This window comes from Apus apus, chromosome 19, assembly GCF_020740795.1.
Source record: "Apus apus isolate bApuApu2 chromosome 19, bApuApu2.pri.cur, whole genome shotgun sequence".
Lineage (NCBI taxonomy): Eukaryota > Metazoa > Chordata > Aves > Apodiformes > Apodidae > Apus > Apus apus.
In genome coordinates this window covers 9,133,491-9,147,537 of record NC_067300.1, presented here as the reverse complement: position 1 = coordinate 9,147,537, position 14,047 = coordinate 9,133,491, and the positions used below count along the sequence as shown (strand labels likewise).

Below are 14,047 nucleotides of genomic sequence, written 5' to 3'. Positions count from 1 at the left end.
AGGTTCATGAAAAGGGGTCACTCCAAGTGATCACCTCCCCAGCCCATGTCTTGGTTCAAACCCGGGGTCAGGGACATCGCATGCTGTGACTGGGGGGGAATTACATTAACAAGCTTTAGCATCTTAGCTGGGGAAGTAAGAAAAGCAGCTCATGTTCTGCAGTGTCTCTTTCTACACCACACCAGATGGCCAAGCCCAGCACCTTCAGCTTGTCAGAAGTAATTTGCAGGCTCAGGAGGAGCTGAATCTGCTTTTCTGTTATTAAGACATGAATAGTAGGTGCTTTCTGAGATGGTACAGGCTCAGACATGTTGCCTGTGTGTCAGCAGAGGAGAAACTTAATACCTGGAGGGTAGAGAGAGGGCTGTGTCTTCTTGGATGGGGATATTTTGGAGCCCATTTGGATAGGCAGGGATTTGCTCTGTGGGATCTTCTTTCTGCTGCTTTTCCCCAGTGTGAGAACTACTCGGATCATTTTGGGAACTTGCAAACCTTCCTGGGTGGCAGACGGATGAGTCCTCTTTGGAGTCTTTCAAACTACTGTGTGCTTCTGCCCAAAGATGCCCCTCCTTTGAAGGAACCCTGAGCTCCTCACCTGTCAAGAAGTCCTTCTGCTTTTGGAGCAAAGAGGCACCAACAGGAGTAGCTGATCCAACCACAGGGGCAAAGTGCTTTGAGAAGAGACCAAGTCAGAAAGGAAGTAGCTGCTTGCCTTCAACTTTCATCATCTCATGAACTTTTCTAGGGCCTTTTTTTCTTTGGGCAGCACTGCAAATATGTGAGGGGTGCTCTCTTGTTTCAGGATTTCAGCTGTGAACTCACCTATCTGGTACTTGAAACCAACAGTGGATGAAGGATATTACATTTCTGAGAGAAAAGAGGGTATTACTTTGTCTAGGTCTGTGGAGACAAAAGCAATGCTCGTTTCCCCTTCCCTTTCAAGGGCAGCATACAGAGAGAAAAAGGAATGTCTCAGATAAACAAAGTTCAAGATTCCAGCAACTTACTGGCAGCGTTGCCCAAGGAGGTGCAGTGGAAACTGGAGAGCAATTGAAAACTGGAGAGCGGTGCATGTTGTGCAGACATGAAGGTGCCATCAACATCTTCAAAACCCTGGATCCCAACTGTGGGCTTAACAGAGAGACCTGTCTGCAAACTTGTTCCAAGTAGACCTCAGCCCCACTGCTTCCTTCTGCCAGTGAGCTTGGAGCTCTGGGTTTATGTTCAGAAAACACGTAACCTGCAGAAGAAGAGGTAGGGGAGGACTCAAGCATCTGCTGTGGGAGAACCTGGAGCTGTAACTTGAGTCTTTCTTTACTCAGTGTTTTCCCTTTGCCACTTTGTCAAGGTGGTTCAGGTTGGCTCAGTGGAGCAGCACATTTCTCTCTTCTGCCTGAGTCACCCTTCTAGTCTTTTCTTCTGGACAGTTGAGCTATGCCCTTTGGAAGTGTGGTATGTGTAGTGTTTTAGTGGGCTTGAGTTTGTCTGTTGACCTTCAGTTGGTTCCTCTGCCCTTGGCATTGTGTTCCTGAGTGCTTTTAAGCCTCTAGTGACTGAACTGCATGCGAAGTTGCTTCCCAGAACTAGTCTTGGCTGTGGGCCCCTCAGGATGTGGGAAGGGCAGGTGGGTTATAGAAGTGGGTTGTGTCTCTATTAATAATTGTCTCATGTCCCTTTACATGGCAGCATGTTTGCTTAGGTCCCAAACTGGGCAGTGATGTTAATTAGATAAGTCAGATACTCTGCAGAGCAGCCTGTTCAAGGACAAACAGATTTTAATTAAAGGCTGTGTGCACAGGAAGGTCACATCACTGCATTGTGCCTGAACAGTTACTATGGGAACACCCAGAAAGCACCCAGAGAGTGTGAGAGGGTGCAAGTGTGTGAGTGTGCCAGGATGCAGGCCCCAAGGCACAAATTTCACTTCTGGTTATTGTTCCCACTAGCAAACATGGCCTGAGCAAGATGCTACCCTTGGAGTGTGTTAATTGGGTTTGTTGCTGTAGGGTTTTCTGTGTCGTGGGGATTGGAACCCTCACTTCAAGCTCTTCAAATCACACACAGGTTTGCTCTGAGCTAGACTGTGTTGCCATGAACTAGGGAGATTTATCTCCAGCTCAGTTTTTAAACTGTTTACAGTTGATGAGCTCAGTTTCTTAAAGAAATCCTGGATATTGGGAAGAGTTCTGTGTTGAAATTTGAGCTGAAATTATTTTGAAATTTGCTTTTGTCTCTGCTCTCTTCTAACTGGAACCCAACATGAATTCCTGTGATAGTGGCTCACTCCTGAATTCAAGTCTTCTCAAGCTTCATCTCTGCTAAGCTCCCTGAATTTAATCTTGCTGATTTGAGTATAAGGTGTTCCTTGTCTGTCTCCTGTCCCCAGCCTTGTTACAGCTGTTTGGGATTTATCAGCAGAGACTTGTCAAGACCTGACGACACCAGATAACTGCTCTAGTGATCTACAAACCACAGATGCACCTTGGGACTGATAGAAGCGTGGTATGATCCCCAGATAGCTCCTCTAATTCATGCTGTAACAGAAGCTCATTCTTACTGATTTTCATGGGTCTAGCAAAAGAATCAGTAGAAAGAAGTTAAACATTTTTAGTATTAACAGTCTTAATATTTTTATTTCCCCTATCAAACAAGTTGAAGCAGGGACTAATGCTGCACTGGCATTGCAAGCAGCCTTCCTCTGCAAGGAAAATAGCCCCTCAAGTGTGGGCTTTTCAATGAGCTTGAAATCAAGTATTTGCGTGGGAGTTGGAGGTAGGAGCTCAAATGAGCTGCTTTACAATCCTCTTCTGCTTGTTACTCTGGTTTTGGGGACAAACGAACAGTGAGACAGGAGAGGTCACAAATGTGTTTGGAGGGAGAGTCAGAAAGAAGCTCTTTTGCCATTTTTATTGTTTGGACAGTCCTTGTGGGCTGTCCTGCTGTGGAGGATGCTGCTGGGCTGCCAAGTGTTGGGTGTTTGGAGCCGACTCAGCAGGGAGGTTGCCAGGCAAATAGGGCTGGATTTCAGACAGTTAATGCTCTGCTTGTAGAGGAGCTGGCCTTGTTTCCTGGCAGCTGGGAAAGCACCATTCTGCCTGTTTGTAGGGAGAATGTGTCAGGATGGGTATTTTGGACATCTCCCTGTGCCCCTTTGCGGCAGGGAGGGGTGAGTGCTGGGGCAGAGCTGGGCAGAAGATTCTGGAACTCTTGCCTGAAGCCAGCCTGGGTGAGGTGCACAGTGGCAGCTTGTGTCCCCTGGGAGAGGAGTCAGAGCAGCACCGAGTGGCCTGGCTTGGCCAGCACACCTCAGCCTTGCTCTGCAGAGACCTGCTTGCAGGGGCTGGGCCTTGGCTCCTGTCAAGGGGTGGTTTTGGGGGAAGCATCTTCTAGGGCTCCAGCAGGGAACTGCTACAGGAGGTGTCAGCTGGGCTGCTGCTATTGCAGGGATGATAAGCAAGTTGTTCTTTTGGTCTGGGTACCACAGTCAAACTTCCTGGAAGCCCTCTTTGTCTGAAAACAGAATAGAAACCATCTTTGGACACATCTTTTGTCTGACACTTACTTTTCTGGCTCTGGACAAGAGAGGTGTATTTTTTCTGAGCATGTCCACCTTTGACCTAGATAGTTTTGACTTTTGACTTTTAAAGATATATTGAGCAGAAATGAAAAAGCCAAAAAGAGCAAAGGAAATGTCTGTATAGAGGAGCAGGACCTTGCTCTGTCCATCCTCCCCGTGAAGGGGCTGACTTTGCAGCAGACAAGACACTTCCAAACGTAAGTTTTCAGACGTGTCCCTTCTGAGAACTTTTGTTACACATGGTCTAACAAGGACAGCTGTAGCTTTGGGAGGACTTGATGGAGCACTCAAAGGAGCATGTTTCTTTTCTCCTGCAGCAGTATTGCTGGTCTTGCTCCTCTCTGCTGGCTCATAAAGTGCTCTCACTGACAGCACAGCATGTGTCATTGCCAGAGGTGTCCAGAAATGTAAAGGAGGAAAGCTGGCCTGGAGGCTGAAGTGCAGAGTGCCTGTGGAAGAAGTGACAGCAGGAGAGTTAATGAAAAGCAGACACTGAGCTCTGGAAGCTGCTCAGCCAAGAAATTCTGCACAGTCCAGGTTTTTCTCTGGCATTCAGTAAAATGTGTTACGACTTGGCTACCCTCTCTGTCACCCTGGGGAAAGTGGCACATGAACAGCCTAGGTATGTGGCTTCTACGCTCTGCGCCACCTGGAGGAAAAACAGATGCTGTGTTACTCTTGTGATGTGAGTGTGTCTTGGGTGCCAGGAGCCTAGAGTTTCTTGTCTGGATTCCTGCTGGGAATCCAGGGGCTGCCTTTGGCCACTTGCAGGCACAGTGTGTAAATCTGGATGCTCCTGTGTCTCATCCCTAGGAGGCTGGTTTCTCAGAGGCCCTGAGTGCCCACCATGTCCACTGGTAGCTGGTGTCCACAGCACTGAGATGTGCCACCTGTGTGTCCCTGAGTTATCAACAGTGTCTGACCTGGGGCTGGTGTCTTCTTGGAGCCTGGGGCTGAGTGCAGAGGCAGCTGCTGCCTAGAGGATGGATCCTTCCAGGTTGTTGTGGGATTTTTGTAGTTTTTTTTTTTTTTTGATGCAATGAGTAGTTAAGGGTGAACTTGTTAACCATTCCTAGCAACACAGGTGCACTGCCCTCAAACTCCTTGTGACATGATGGTCTTGCTTTTGGCAGAATGGAGGCATCCTGCTTGGAGCTGGCCCTGGAAGGAGAGCGCTTGTGCAAGGCTGGGGACTTCAGAGCTGGGGCAGCCTTCTTCGAAGCAGCAGTGCAGGTGGGGACAGAGGACCTGAAGACTCTCAGTGCCATCTACAGCCAGCTGGGCAATGCCTATTTCTACCTAAAGGAATATTCCAAGGCCCTGGAGTACCATAAACACGACCTTACCCTGGCCAGGTAAGCATGTCAGCAGTGCTTCGTCCTAATCAGACACAACCTGGCAGGGCTTGAGGGAAGGGAAGTTCTGCAAAGTCTGAATCCAGCGTCCTGAGGGAATCTATCCCAGAAATAAGTATCCAGAGCTAGCCTTGAGGCATGGGCTGACTGTCCTGTGGAGAATTCTGGAGGCAACAAGAATGGGCCGGCAGCCTTCAGAATAGAGAGGTGGAGAAAGGGATGTGGATGTGAGGAGGGTGCTTAGAGCAAGAGCAGGTCAGTGTCCAGTTGTCCTATCCCCAGGTACTCATTGTAATTACACCTGAAGTCATTAGAGCAGCTCCCTTGAGACAGGAGAAACCAAGAATCTGTCTCCAAAACTTGAGAGAGCCCCTGTGAAGCACTCCAGCCAGGTGTATGTGCTGGGAGCTGCTGGCTCTGATGTATGTACCAAGCAGTGCTCAGTGCAGCTTGACTTGTGCCTCCAACAGTTGCCACCACACAAGTCTGTGAGCACTTCAACACCTCTCTTCATTTCTCTGATCCTCTTGTAGAACCATTGGGGACCGTATTGGAGAAGCCAAGGCAAGTGGCAACCTTGGAAATACATTGAAAATACTTGGGCAGTTTGATGAAGCTGTTGTTTGCTGCCAGAGACACTTGGACATTTCCCAGGAGCAGGGAGACAAGGTAATGGGTTCATGGTATCTAACAGGGAATATTGCCTAGCTTTAAAAAGAATCTGTCTGCAGGTCAGTGACTGTGATATGGTGAAGGTGGGCTTTGGAAGGAGATGGAGCTTAAAGCTCTTCCTCTGGCTGCATCCCAGGTCTCATGCTGCTGATAGTAACAGCTGCCATGACAGCAAAGATAGGAAAATGTGGGTCTCCTCCTGGCTTTGACTGTCTCTGCCCAGCAATGGAAAGGTCCATACTGGGATGTGAAGTGTAATACCTTGCTGCTCCCTGTTCTTCCTCCCTTTAGGTAGGTGAAGCCAGAGCACTCTATAACATAGGAAATGTTTACCATGCAAAGGGAAAGCACTTATCTTGGAATATGGCCCAAGACCCAGGCTACCTGCCTCAAGAAGTCAAGGAGACGCTACAAAAAGCTTCAGAATATTATGAGTAAGTATTCAAGCTTGGCCAAGGCCCTGTCCTGACCAGGCATCAGTGATGGCTAAGATGCACACAGGTACACGTCTGAGCTTGCCCTGCTCGGTTCATAACCTGTATTTGTGGTGTCCCTGTTCTGCTGACAGGTGTCAGGGTCTGCAGGTTAGCTGAGCTCTGCTAACTGTTGGGCCAGTGACAACTGTGTGGGCTGCAAGATGGCAGCTTTTACTGAGTCTTGTTAGAAGCATTTCTCATAGAGGGATTTGTTTCCTGGGCCACTGGGGATAGGGGAGCTCTGGAAAATGTTTGTTACAAAGAAAAAGAATGTGAGCTCAGCACTGATGAAAATCAGGCCACTGAATGAGATTTTGCCTGTTGTAATGAATCCCCCTGAAATGCCAGGTTATCATAGCAAGTTATCATCAAGGAAGGCAAGAGAGGGGTTGCAAGCTTTTCTAAAATGAGAGCTGAAATTCATCCTGGCATTGCCTTTGTAAAATTCAGTGAAGTATGATCGTGCAATCAAGTTCTATCGACTGCTGCTCCTCAGAGCTGTATTTGGAAGCTGCAGCCTAGCTCCTGTAGCCCCTGCTGCTCTCTGCTGGCCCTGATGGGAATGGTTCCCTGCCCGGATCCCTTGTGGGGGCCATGAATGCTCCTTCACCCAACGGAAGAGGCTTTCACTTGAAGTCCCGGTTGTCCCTCTCCTGGATCTGTAGTCTACGTTGCTTGTGACACCCTTCCCTTTCCTAAATGGTTTCAGAGATTGCTCTGATGTCCCACAGAGGAAGGTTGTCACTAGACTTTTTGGCTAATGTTTTTCTCCTTGTACTTCAGAGTTCTGTTTCCTTAATGCAGGTTGTTCTTTAAGTAGCCTTTCTAAATGAGGAGAGTGACAAGATTTTGTACCTGTCTTCTCACATCTCAGGGTGTGATAGTGCCTATATATAGCTCAGCATCCTTTTCCCAAAGAACAGTGCACATAGCATAGCCAGTGGGTAAATTTGTGCCAGCTGTGAGGTCTGCGTTTCCCTGTGTGTGCAGGGTGTGTAAAGAGAGGAAAAAAACAAGGTAAAGAAAGGAAGCTCCATTAGCAGAGCCCTGGCATTGCACTGTATCTTGTCCCTCTCCCTGGGTTTGTCCCCATCCTCCTGTATGTCATCTCCTTTCTCCCATGCTCCTGGTTCTTCCCTGTGCAGTGAGGCAGCCATTTCCCATTTCATGTGGGATCCTGTCAGCCCGTGGCTCTGTGAGCACTTGTGCAGCTTCTGTACCTGGCTGCAAGTTGCCTGAGGTTAGGAGAGCAGCAGGACTTGCAGCACTGGATCTGCACGAGCTCGCAGTGCTGGAGCTACCACAGATCACCAGACTTTCACTTCTTTAAGTGCAAGTTCCCTCACTGTGTCTCCTGCAGAGTGTTGGCTGTGTCTCACCAGAGGTTCTGCTCTGACTTCTTTCAGGAGAAACCTGTCCCTGGTGAAGGAGCTGGGGGACAGAGCTGCACAGGGCCGTGCCTATGGCAACCTTGGCAACACCCAGTACTTACTTGGCAACTTCAGTGAAGCTATAGCCTTCCACAAGGAGGTAGGAAGTCACTGCACCTTCCTGGGGTCAGGGGCTGAGAGTGGCTGTTGGAGAGCTGCCTTTCCCACCACAGCCCAGAAAGTACAGGCAGGTGTTTTCCCTAAGCTGTTTTTCTCCCTCCAGTGTGTACCCTGAGCAACATCTTGCTCCAATCCCCATCAGCACCTAATGAGTAGCTTGAGGGGGAAGGGTGCTGTTGGCTTGGAAACCAAAGGAGGTATCTAAGGGCAAGTTGCAGCTGGGCCTAGCAAGGCTCTTCTGCTCTTCATTTGTGTCAATCTAGATTTTAATAAATGCAAGCCATGAATTTAATTAAGCTGCTGAAAGAGCTGTTGATCAGGAATAAATGCTGCTTGTAGAACATAATAACATTCTGTAAAGCTTCACAGAGGGCAGAAGTGATACAGTCCCTGCCCCAATTCAAAAGCAATTCTGCTTCTGGTTCAGAGTACATCTCAGTCTCCATGCAGCAGAAGGTGCTCAGCAGCGTGGAAAGTCAGCCCTGTCACAGCTCCTCTGATTTTTAAATGCTGGAGGACAGCAGTGCTTTGTGAGAGGTGCTTGAAAGGGGCAGGAAAACTCGGTGCAGGACTTAGGACCGTGAGCAGGGTGAAGTGTGGGGAGCAGAGGCAGGGCTGGGGTAGGGGCAGAGGTCTGGGGAGCAGCTGCAGCGCAGGCGGTGAGATGGAGGGCACGTGTGTGTGTGTTCGCTCTGTGCCACAGCACCAGGAAGGTGACAGCCTTGTTCCTGCAGGCTGCTCTGCTGAGCAGCCACACCTCTTCACAGCCTGACCTACAGCTCTCCATTCACCTCTTTAGTCAGCTGTTGCAGTATGTGCACAACTTCTTTTGCACTTCAGCTAGAGAGTCATGTCCTGACCCGGCTGGGTAGGGCACAGAGGAGGCTGAGACGAGCCTCTCGCTTTTCCCAAGGCCCTTCCTGATCCGGAATTGCAACAGGAGGAGAGATTTCCTGCTGCATCCAGCCCTCATGGGCACGTGCACCGCTGCCTTGCTGGGTGGCAGCTTTGCAAAGCCAGAAGTTGAGCTCCCAGAGCCGTTGCTGTGTGTCAGCAGCCTGGCAGAGCAGCCTGTGCTCACTGCTCTGTGTCTGCCGCAGCGCCTCGCTATTGCCAAGGAGTTTGGGGACAAGGCAGCGGAGCGGAGAGCCTACAGCAACCTGGGTAACGCACACATCTTCCTGGGGAGGTTTGACATCTCTGCTGAGTACTACAAGTAAGTACCAGGGGCTAAGGCAGGCTCGGGGCTGATGTTTCCTGGAAATCCTGACCTATTGCAGTGAAGTTGTAGGCTCAGTGGGGGGATGTGACAAGGGACCTGCAGGCCAGTTGCACACGTGGTGCTCAGTAGTGGCAAGCCCTGCAGCCACCTGACAGCCTGCAGTGTGTGACAGGCATGGACTTGGATGCAGCACATGCCAAAGTGGTGACTTTCCTGTCACAGAGGTACCCTGCAGTGACCAGGTCTCTTTGTTTCCACCTGTTCCACACAGGAAAACACTCCAGCTCTCCAGACAACTCAAAGATCAAGCAGTAGAAGCCCAAGCTTGCTACAGTCTTGGAAACACATACACTCTGCTTCAAGACTATGAAAAAGCAATTGAGTACCACCTAAAACACCTGGTGATAGCACAGGAGCTGGGAGACAGGTAAGAGACTGTCTTAGGAGGTGGCATTTCTGCTCTGGTGGATGACCTGTCCCTTCTGACTTATTGTTCTCTACTACTGGTACTAAACAGCAGTGACAGGTATTTTTGAAAGTCTTTAAAAAAGGCTTGGAACCCAAACCTTAATCCAGTCATCTTGTCAAAAATGAAATATGATTGACACCTTCATTGTGTCATTCAAACCTGTGCCCTTAAAGCTGGGGCTGTGTGGGCTGAGTGACGTCTGTAATAAGAAGTACTTCAAGAAAATTCATTGTCTTCAGCACTCTGCAATGAGCTGTGCTGCCTTATCCCAGAAGGGCCCTTCTAAAGCTTCCTCAAGTTCACAAAAATTGTATCTTGGAAACTGTGGGTAGGACATACATACATACATGCCACTTTGTCCTGTTTCTCTGAGATTATTCTGGAAACTGCCATGTGGAAACAAATGATGTTACATGGAGTGTGTGAAGGTGATGTATTTTGCTGCTTGGCCTCACCCCTTCAGGAGGCTTGGCCTTATTTTTTATTTTTTTTTTTAATTATTTTTGAGAGAGAGGTTGGTCCCTTTCTCCTGGATACACTCTCTGTGGTCCTGGAGCCTTCTTGCAGCTGAAGTGACTTTGCAGTCACCTTGTGTTACTGCTGATGGCTCTTGGGAAGCTGGGTGTCCTCCACTAGATGGAGCAGAGACATTAAAATGGGAGCTCCGTGGCACCATCTGGGTAGTATCTGCTCAGAGAAGGTATAATCCCACCCAAGGGTGAATCATGCTGTGGGGGTGCAGGCCTGTGGGCTCCTGCATTTCTGGGAACACACCCTGTGAGCAGAAGGTATTGAACAGGGTGACAAGAAAAATGTTTAAATGCTGATCAACCCGCCCAAACCTCTGAAGAGGGAGTTGCAGTCACGCTGAACCTCCCCCTGTGCCCCCATGTGCTTTTTTTATCCCATCACTCCCCACGTGAGCTGGTTTGCAGAGCTGAGCAGGCTCTGATGAGCAGTGGGTCTCTGCCTGCTTGTGCAAACAGGTGCTGAAACCTGCTCCAGAGCACCTGGGTGTCTGGTGGGGGCTGGGGGCGAGGGCTACCCAGGGCAGGTTGTGCACTCACCTGCTTTCCCTAGCTTCTGAAAACAAGCAGCAGTGCCCTGGAGGCCTTGTGAGAATGGGTCAATATTTGCTTGGCTGCTGCGTGCAGGTTCAGGTTGTGGATGTGTCCTGGGTGACACAGTGCTGCTGTTGGGCAGGGGGATGTTGCACACCTGCAATGTTCTCTCCTTGTTATGTTCTCACTGATTTAGCTCTGGGTTGTTGATGAACTAAAGGGCTGGATGTTACATGTCCTCTTGATGCACTGTGCATCTCTGGAGAGGAATCCTTGCTGTGCAAGGTGGAAGCTGGAGAGGAGCCACGGCTTCTGCTCAGGGTGGAAGCTGGAGAGGAGCCATGGCTTCTGCTCCTAGGCTGGTGCTCACAAATGAAGCTGAACTGTTCTGGGCCCTTGCTACACTGCTTAGTTTTTTGCCACTGTGGGTGCAGAGCAACTTCTGAGGCTGCTGCTTGTTCCCTGATCTTTCTGGCCACAGCATAAGAAGAGTTTAAGATGTACAGTGCACTTAACTTTCCTTTGCAGAACACTTCTGTAGGTGCAAGCGTGGCTAGGAGGCCTGGCTGTTGGTGCCCTAGAGAAGGAGGCCCTGAGGGGGCTGCTGTGCTGCTGGGTTTTGCCCAGCATTTCTGTGGTTGACAGTTTCCTGTTTTGCAGGGTGGGAGAAGGAAGAGCCTGCTGGAGTCTCGGAAATGCCTATGTCTCCCTGGGGAGCCATGAACAAGCCTTGCACTTTGCAAGGAAACATCTTGAGATCTCCCAAGAGGTAAGAGAAGCTGGTTCAGATTAGAGGCAATCAGCTGTCCCTGTTGAGAGGGAGACTTTATTTTATGGCAATAAGTTACATTAATGTAGTTCTCTTGATGTAGCTGCTTTGGAAACTGCTTGTCTATGTGCTGTTTCAATGGCCTCTGTAGGAACTGCAGAGCTTGGCTGGGAAATGTTCTTTTTATGGGAGGTTCTCAGCCTTTCCCTTAATTACAGCTAGTAGAGTTGTTGTGCATGGCTCTTAACCAATATTCCTGGGTGAGAAAAGGCATGAGGACTAATTGTCTGTTCTGCTGGCCAAGGTGTTGTGCACCCAGCTGGTATGAAGGACCTCAGACACTCTTGGTGTCCAGCTGGTCAGTAAGACCCCTGTTTTCCTGAGCTTAAGGCTGTGAGATCCTGACTGAGATGGACCTTCTGATTCTAGCTGTGGTCTGGCTTGCTTTGCTGGCAAGTGAAGTGCCTGGGGAAAACGAGGCCAGCTTCCAGCTGGTGGCTGGGTGCTGTAAACCTGCTGGTCTCTGCACTGCAGCACAGTGTCCATGTGGCAAGTTCTTCCCCTGATGGAGCAGGTGGGGTGTCCAGCTCTGAGGTGGTGAGCCCCAGCTTCTCCCCGTGCAGTCCGTGGCTGATGCTGGCTGAGCACAGCCTGCAGCCAGCCCTGTGCCCACCCTTTGGGGTGTCACACCTGCAGTTGCTCTGGTTTTCACAGATGTGCTGCTCAGCTACCCGCAGCTTTCCTGCTGCAAAAAAAATGACATGTTCAGGAAAGCAAGAATGCCATTGTTTGGTCTTCCCAGAGTGCTATGAGGAAATGGGCTGTGGCCTCTTTAGTCTTCCCCAGATGAAGAAATTGCCCTATTGAAGTACTGGTTGAACTCGCCATGTGTCAGTGCTTTGTGTGTTCTGCTTGTCATCTAGGTTGGCTAAATTTTGGGTTAGGGCTGACATACCAGCCTAATTAGGTATTTAATTATACTTCCCAGACATCTAGAAGAAAGATTGTTCTTTGGCCTTGTATATTTTAGGACAAATTAACTTTCCCAGCTCTAGTCTGTGAGGACTCTGTGTGCAGTGCAGGGCTGATTCCTCAGGGCCAGGTGGCAGCTGGACAATGTGCAGTGAGGATGCTGGCAGGACAGGAGCACTACTGGCCCTCCTGACTCCTGGGGGTATAGGGAGAGCCCCACGGGGTGGGGGTTCACAGTGGTGGTCTCATTCTGGGGGGATGGCTGTAATTACAGGGTGTGTCAGGAGTAGGTTACTCATGGCAGGTGGCTAATGAACTCCCCCACATCATTAATTATGGAGCAGTGCAGAGACTGTCTGCTGGTGAGCAGAGCCTCCATTAGCTTCTAGCAGCTACTGATTCTGTTCTAAAGCTGATGTTTCACTTTATCCTTGGGAACCAAGTGTGCTGTTGTGACAAGCTCTAGCATTTTCCCCAGGAAAAACCTGGTGAAGTTAAACCTTTGCACGCTGGTGTGTTTTGCTTGCTTCCCATCACCCCCTTCCCCTTCTACCCTGTCATAAATCTGATGGTGACATTTGAAGCCAAATGAAATCTGCTCAGGGTAAGAACACTGGAAGCTGCTTGCAGGGTAATCAAAGGTTACTGGAAAATTTCTTCTAAAACAGCTGGAGTGAAGGATGTGTACCTAACAACCCTGGGTGTCATCCCAGCTCCCACACACTGCTCTGGAGTACCTTTCCCATCTCTGTGTGAGGCAGGAGAGCTACCAAGAAACTGAGGCATCTGAGCTGAGGGCAGAAAACATGGCTCTGCTGTTGGGTGTGTGTGTGTGGTAGGTCCTGCCTAGCATCCTTGTCCTGCCAGTGTGTTCATCTGATGTTAGTAGAGCCTTGGAGAGGATCTGGAGTGAGTGGAAGTCAGAGAGGCATTGAGCAGGGCATCAAGGACTGTGAGACCTAACCAGGACACAGTCATTTCTCTGGAGGTGATGTCAACAGCAAATCTCTTGTAATTGGCAGGGAATTTATGCCTGATGATAAGCCCTTGGAGCTGCCACCCTTTACTAGTGCTTGGGCCTTTGTCATAAATAATGTGGGGATTTATGATTTTGTTCTAGGATGGCTCACACTGCAGTCTATCTTGAAGGACCACAAAAGGGCTGCTGGAAGGCGTTTAACATGGAGTCAGGCCTCTCCAAGGGAACAGCCAAGGTCATCTTCTGTAACAGAGGCTGCTGTTCTAAAGATTAGAGGCTGTTTCTGACTGACCTCTCTGTATTTGCTGGGCATATGCAGCACAGTCATTTTCTTGTTTCATTAAACTCTGAGGAGGGTCCAGCAGCACAGCTCATTTTAAGTTGCAGAAGCCACTGGAAAGATCTCTTCCTGAACATGTAGTGTTGGCTCCCTCAGCCTCAGGCCAGTCAGAGATGGGACTCCGGAAGAAAAACTGGACTCCAGAATATTTTGGAGTCTTGTGTGGGTGGGTCACTAGGAACAATTCAAAGCTGTATGGAGGTGAGCCAGGATAGAAGAGCTTTCAGAGCACCCAAGCCCTGAGTGTGACACTGCCCACTGGCTGCGGGGAGCTCAGTAACTGCAAAAATACTTGAGGAAAGGGGCAGAAAGTTCCAGGACTCTCTGCCAAGCCATATGTGGCTACAGGATGGACCAGACCTGCGTGTTTACCTCTGTCCCAGTTCTGTAGCAGAGTTTGGGCTGTGGTCCCTTAGTTCATTGCCCCAAACTCAGCAGAAATGTGTGTTGAGGTGCAGGCAGTGCACAGCACAGCATGTGTGGCTCCTCTCCCGAATGACCCCTGAGGAAGAGTTTTGGAGAGTTGCTCTGGTGTTCAGGGCCAGGCTGTGTGGTCTCTCAGGGTGACTCCAAGAGCTCTCTTCTGACTGGCTGTGTGTTTTGCT

General features: G+C 49.6%; 1 protein-coding gene across 2 annotated transcripts in view; it reads left to right on the top strand.

Annotated features, from left to right (window-relative positions):
• Nucleotides 1-14,047, top strand: part of GPSM1 (G protein signaling modulator 1) — a 71,379-nt gene that overhangs the window by 19,688 nt on the left and 37,644 nt on the right. The window contains exons 2-8 of one of the 2 annotated variants that reach the window (XM_051636883.1): nt 4,711-4,932; nt 5,466-5,601; nt 5,896-6,038; nt 7,487-7,610; nt 8,731-8,846; nt 9,124-9,279; nt 11,043-11,151. In XM_051636883.1, coding sequence (XP_051492843.1) covers nt 4,712-4,932; nt 5,466-5,601; nt 5,896-6,038; nt 7,487-7,610; nt 8,731-8,846; nt 9,124-9,279; nt 11,043-11,151 — 1,005 coding nt within the window. In that variant the 5' untranslated portion in view covers nt 4,711. The remainder of the gene's footprint in view (nt 1-4,710; nt 4,933-5,465; nt 5,602-5,895; nt 6,039-7,486; nt 7,611-8,730; nt 8,847-9,123; nt 9,280-11,042; nt 11,152-14,047) is intronic. The other variant, XM_051636884.1, reaches the window with a different exon arrangement.